The 5,000-nt window shown below is 41.3% G+C and overlaps 2 protein-coding genes across 9 annotated transcripts in view; one reads left to right on the top strand and one right to left on the bottom strand.

The window, feature by feature from the left end:
• The window catches only part of LOC121703995 (neurofilament medium polypeptide), an 11,946-nt gene extending 11,368 nt beyond the window's left edge, over positions 1 to 578 (bottom strand). The window contains exons 1-2 of one of the 4 annotated variants that reach the window (XM_042084517.1): positions 410 to 578; positions 1 to 50 (exon numbers count right to left, since the gene is read on the bottom strand). The exon at positions 1 to 50 is cut by the window's left edge and continues 7 nt beyond it. In XM_042084517.1, the coding sequence (XP_041940451.1) occupies positions 1 to 45 (45 nt within the window). In that variant the 5' untranslated portion in view covers positions 46 to 50; positions 410 to 578. The other 3 variants (XM_042084515.1, XM_042084514.1, XM_042084516.1) reach the window with 3 other exon arrangements.
• The window catches only part of LOC121703996 (collagen alpha-2(VI) chain-like), a 10,112-nt gene that overhangs the window by 332 nt on the left and 4,780 nt on the right, over positions 1 to 5,000 (top strand). For 4 of the 5 annotated variants that reach the window (XM_042084521.1, XM_042084519.1, XM_042084518.1 and 1 more), the window contains exons 2-10: positions 623 to 709; positions 1,106 to 1,490; positions 1,983 to 2,586; positions 2,857 to 2,877; positions 3,524 to 3,589; positions 3,717 to 3,770; positions 3,886 to 3,930; positions 4,046 to 4,073; positions 4,328 to 4,353. In XM_042084521.1, coding sequence (XP_041940455.1) covers positions 2,152 to 2,586; positions 2,857 to 2,877; positions 3,524 to 3,589; positions 3,717 to 3,770; positions 3,886 to 3,930; positions 4,046 to 4,073; positions 4,328 to 4,353 — 675 coding nt within the window. In that variant the 5' untranslated portion in view covers positions 623 to 709; positions 1,106 to 1,490; positions 1,983 to 2,151. The remainder of the gene's footprint in view (positions 1 to 622; positions 710 to 1,105; positions 1,491 to 1,982; positions 2,587 to 2,856; positions 2,878 to 3,523; positions 3,590 to 3,716; positions 3,771 to 3,885; positions 3,931 to 4,045; positions 4,074 to 4,327; positions 4,354 to 5,000) is intronic. The other variant, XM_042084520.1, reaches the window with a different exon arrangement.

Below are 5,000 nucleotides of genomic sequence, written 5' to 3'. Positions count from 1 at the left end.
TATTAAAAGATTATCCAAATTTTCCATGACATTTTCGTCCGCCATTTTGTCTGAGGAAAGAAAAAACTTCGAACGTTGATCAAGGACTTCACCTTCACTTCTTACGGAAATTAGTTAGCTGGCTAAGTTATCCTGAAGCTAGCTAGCTTCTAGCTAACTAAATCCTCCAATTTGTTGTCTGTTTTAACTTAACTAAACAGTTCATTTATAGCTCAACTGCACTGCTTTTTAAAACAGCTATGATGTGAAATATTGTTATTATATACATTTAAATAGTTCGAGACATTTGTACTTTGATAAATACAATATGCTGTGGCTAACAAGAAACCCTGAGAGTTGACAACATCTGGATTGAAATCATGAAAGTATTGCGGAACTTGCTTGCTGAGCTCGTGACAGTGTAATTTACCGCTTCTTCATGCTTAACTGTATCACTCATAGACTGTAGTCTTTGGTATCACTAATCTATAAAGAATAGATCAGTGGTCACCTGGTAGTGCACTCTCATTGGCTAGTCAGCACATCTGTCAAAGCCATAGTTTTATGCTTTGACTTTATTGTCATAAGTGCTCTCTTTTAGTGCATTTATCTAACCCATTGCCATTCTCCCATATTTGGACAGGATGGGAGGGGACGCAGGAAAGGTTTTAAAAGCCTTTTAGGAGATGGAGTCACTGAGCAGGCTACAGCCCACACTAGTGTACACAAGGTAAGTCATGCAGAGCAGTTTTTTCCCCCCATCTTTTTTTTTTCTAGAATTATGATTGTTTTCTGATCTATTTAGACAAAAGGAAGCTTTAGAATCTAGGTAGATAAGTGACTGTGTTTAATTCATAATTGTTCTAATTAAAGGTGCTCTAAAGGGGTTTACATTTGTAGGAGTGGAATTGTGGATTGATACATGTCCATTGATAATTATAAAACTGCATTTAGAGATGTGTACATAGGAAACAACTTTGGGGTTCATCAATATGGAATTGTTTATTTGTCAGACATACAGTGTGATAAATGATGCCTTGTATGAATACTGTATGCATTTTTAACTTTGTCCATTGATTGCCTATAGCCCTGACTGAAGGTATTTATTTATCTGTTGCTCTCTCAGAGATATCCTCCACACCCAAACAACACTGAGGAGGCTGTGATGATGTCACCCTGGGGGCTCCTCGTGTCTGGGATGTTTATTCTGAGCAGGGCACAGGACTCTGGCTGTCCAAGAGACTGTCCAAAGACACCTCCTTCACCTGCACCCCCGCTCCCAGATTGTCCAGGGCCAGACTGTCCACCAAAGCCACCCCCAGATTGTCCAGGGCCAGACTGTCCACCAAAGTGTCCAGGAGACTGTCCACCAAAGTGTCCACCGAAATGTCCTCCACAGACCCCAGAGTGTCCATCCTGTCCATCAACCCCAGGTTGTCCATTCTGTCCATCAGAGCCCACATGCCCCGATGACAAAGACTAGCCTATGAGTCCGGGTGGCCGCTGTGACCGTGAGTATGTCCAAAAAGGGGGTTGTCATGGGAACCTGGCCTCAGAATCACGATCAGCGTCAGTATTCTGGAATACAGCATGTTAGATTGCTCTAGGGCGTAATAAGGAGTAGCAACAACAATCATTGGATGTCATGGACAATCTGGAAAGTACATCAGTAGCTCAAAGATGATGAGCATCCAGTTAGAAACTTTCTACATTTCTAAGTTTATTTGCTTAAATTTGTTTAAATTTCAGTTATCCATGAGAGCAAACAGACAGACAATATGACAATACAATTCAACAAACAAACCCATTGACCCAGAATGACAATAAATAATAACCTAAAATATTGTATGGTGATTTGGCAGGATTGTTCAACTACTTGACATTGTTTTATACTTTATGTTTGATATGTGGTTGTAGTAAATCTTGAAACACCTTTCAGAAATCAACACAGATGTTTTAATTGATGACTAACTTACTCCTTACTCAAACTGTTTCCCCCACAGAGGTCCAGTGTCCCATCAACGTCTACTTTGTCTTGGACACCTCGGAATCAGTCTCCTTGTTTGGACACCCTCCTGGTACTGTAGTGGACTTGATTAAGCGTTTCACTTGGGAGTTTGCACAGAGACTCGCAGACGGCCTTACCGAGACGCTGTCCATCTCACATGGACGATGGGTGGTCTCCATTTCTCCGACACCAATCAGGTCTTCAGCAAGATCACCAGCCGTGCTAACTTCCTTCAGGCCATACCCCCAATCACCTACATTGGGAAGAGCACACACGTGGACTGCGCCCTGGACAACATGACCAGAGAGATCCAGAATCATCAGCACCATCCAGGGAAGCCGATGCACTTGGAGGTGGTCGTCACGGATGGCATGGAGAACGGCTATCTCTGCGGAGGGATGAAGAATGCAGCGGAGCGTGCCAAGGATCTGGGCTACCAGCTGTTTGCCGTCGGCGTCTCCACAGTCGGCAAGAATAAGGAGGGCCTGCGGCAGATCGCCAGCTCCCCTGTGGCGATGTTCAATGGAAACCTTGTGGCTGTGAATCTGACTTCAGGGACAATTAGCAGTGCAACTATTGATCGGATTGTTGAGGCAATGGTAAGCTAAGCATGGTTTGTGTCGTCACTGCCAGGCATGGATTAACATGTGATCCATCTATTTTATGCAACATGGTAATAGCCAGATGGCCAAATATCTTAAAATCCAAATGCAAGTAAATGTTGTATTGCTTTAAGACTAAATCTTTCTGTTCTTTGAAAAAAAGTACCCCAAATGTTTTGCATTCTCACTGCAAACTGCGCCTTCAATATTTGACTATTTTTCCATGACATCTTGCGACATTACTGTATATCTTTCATCTCTCCACAGAAATACTGTGCCTTCCTTGAGGTGAGACTTGACACATGCTCAGTAATAGCACAGGATGTTAACAATTTGTGTACATACTGTAACATTAATGATGTTTTTTCTGGAAGGCACAAATATTTGCAAAGTGCCTCTTGCGGAATTCCTTTGTTTTGGTTTTGTATTTGGGTATGTATGAGTCCTGGATTATACTTGTGTAACACTTTAATTGGGTAGTGCTCCAACTTTACAGATGATTCATCATTCCTTTCATCAATCATTTAACTCTTCATTGACCATCACCTTAACCAACCCCCAACCCCAAACCTTAACATTAATCACACATTGTAGGTAACAGTTTTAACAGATACTGTAGCTTGACCACTACTGTAGGTGGACAATTCCATGGAAAATTACATTTTTTGTAACATCCATAACGCCAATAAAATGTGATGGTATGGTATGGTGTGAATGATTACATGAAATTTGAGCATTTGCTATTTTTGGCTGAAGAATGTAAATGAGAAAAAATGCACAAAAAATGAATGTTATCATTCACATCATACAAATGCCAAGGCATTTCACTGTCGTTATGGATGTGACAAAAAGTCCATTTTTCGTGGAATTGCCCAGGTAGTCTAGAGGGGATTATCCAAATAAAGTGTGACCTAAACTCTCTTTGTCTCTGTAGTGTGTCAAACATAAGTGTGTTGAAATTGATGGCGCTCCTGGTCGTAAAGGTGCTAAAGGAAAAAAGGTATGCAGCAGAAGATGCATTATTGTCAGTTAGTGTTCAGGATCATATGGTGCACTGTTTCAGTTTGCACTAGTAGCCCTGAGAAATATAAAATATTGTTTGTTGTTGCTTTTTAATGTGTGTGAAGGGAGAGAGGGGCCCGGATGGCCCAGATGGAGACAAAGGCCGTAGAGGTGGCGAGGTAGGACAAACCTTTTGTGTGTGTGTGTGTGTGTGTGTGTGTGTGTGTGTGTGTGTGTGTGTGTGTTTAAACTTCACTTCACATATGGACATAGTCATCTATATTTTCTTTTCAGGATAATCAAGGAATCGATGGGCCAATGGGCTGTCCTGGTTCGAAGGTAGACTTTTCGATTAGATTTCTTCTATTAGATTGAAATGCCATCCAGAACTTTTCTGTTTAAGTTACTGTCTTACTATTCCATCCTATATATACGCTTTTTGTGTCTTTTTCAGGGTATATGTGGGCCGAAAGGACCAATGGTGAGTTGACCTAACGCAAACACCCCTGTTAATAACATGTGGTCTGAGGTCAAAGTCTAGTTTGCTCCAGGCCTACAAGGTTAAACTGGACAGAGGCATACGCTTTGCAATGAGCTTGTTTACGTTATACATATATTTCATGTTATTTGTACAATTACCCTTGATAGCAATAATACATGTTGTTTTCTAAGTCAAGCAATCATCACTTTCAGTGTCTAATTTTAAATAATCAATTCTCATACTGTTTTCTCAGTAGAGATGTTGGAGGCCAGGGATCAAAGGTATAGTGTCCAACTACTCTGCGTGTAGATAGTATGTATACAAGGACATGTGTAGGCATAAACACAGACAACCCTAATTCCATTGTTGTGCAGTTGGTAAGCTACGAGTAAAGTCTGCCAGACATGAACTAAAGCTATCATGTGGTGTATGTTAGCGATAGTGTTAGCACTGCGCTGACCTAAACATGCAATAAAGCTATCTGTGGTATATGTTAGCGATAGTGTTAACACTGCGCTGACCTAAACATGCACTAAATCTATCATGTGGCGTGTGTTAGCACTGCGCTGATCACTCATGTGTGCGTTTCGGGTGTTGATCATGGAAATAAATTAGCAAAATATTTGATTAAATTAGCTTCGGTTCATTGCTCATTGCCAATTTAATAAAACAAGGGCCCTTAAAGGTGCAGTCAGGGATTTTACGCAATTTCAAGCCCATAAAATTTTTTGTCACATTCAGCAGTCATCTCCTCGCTACTGCTAGATGCCTATTCTGTGAGAACACTGTAAAAAAACCTGTGTCTGTAGGCAGCCCAGGCTCCGAAAACTGGAAACAAACAAAGTGTCCTGTCCCCAAACAAAAACGAAAGCCTGTGTGGAATTTCTCTAGGAATACTTAAGGTAGGGGTGAGCTACCTCTCCGACAT

Source organism: Alosa sapidissima, chromosome 2, assembly GCF_018492685.1.
Source record: "Alosa sapidissima isolate fAloSap1 chromosome 2, fAloSap1.pri, whole genome shotgun sequence".
Classification (NCBI taxonomy): domain Eukaryota; kingdom Metazoa; phylum Chordata; class Actinopteri; order Clupeiformes; family Clupeidae; genus Alosa; species Alosa sapidissima.
This window is presented reverse-complemented; position numbering and strand designations above follow the sequence as displayed.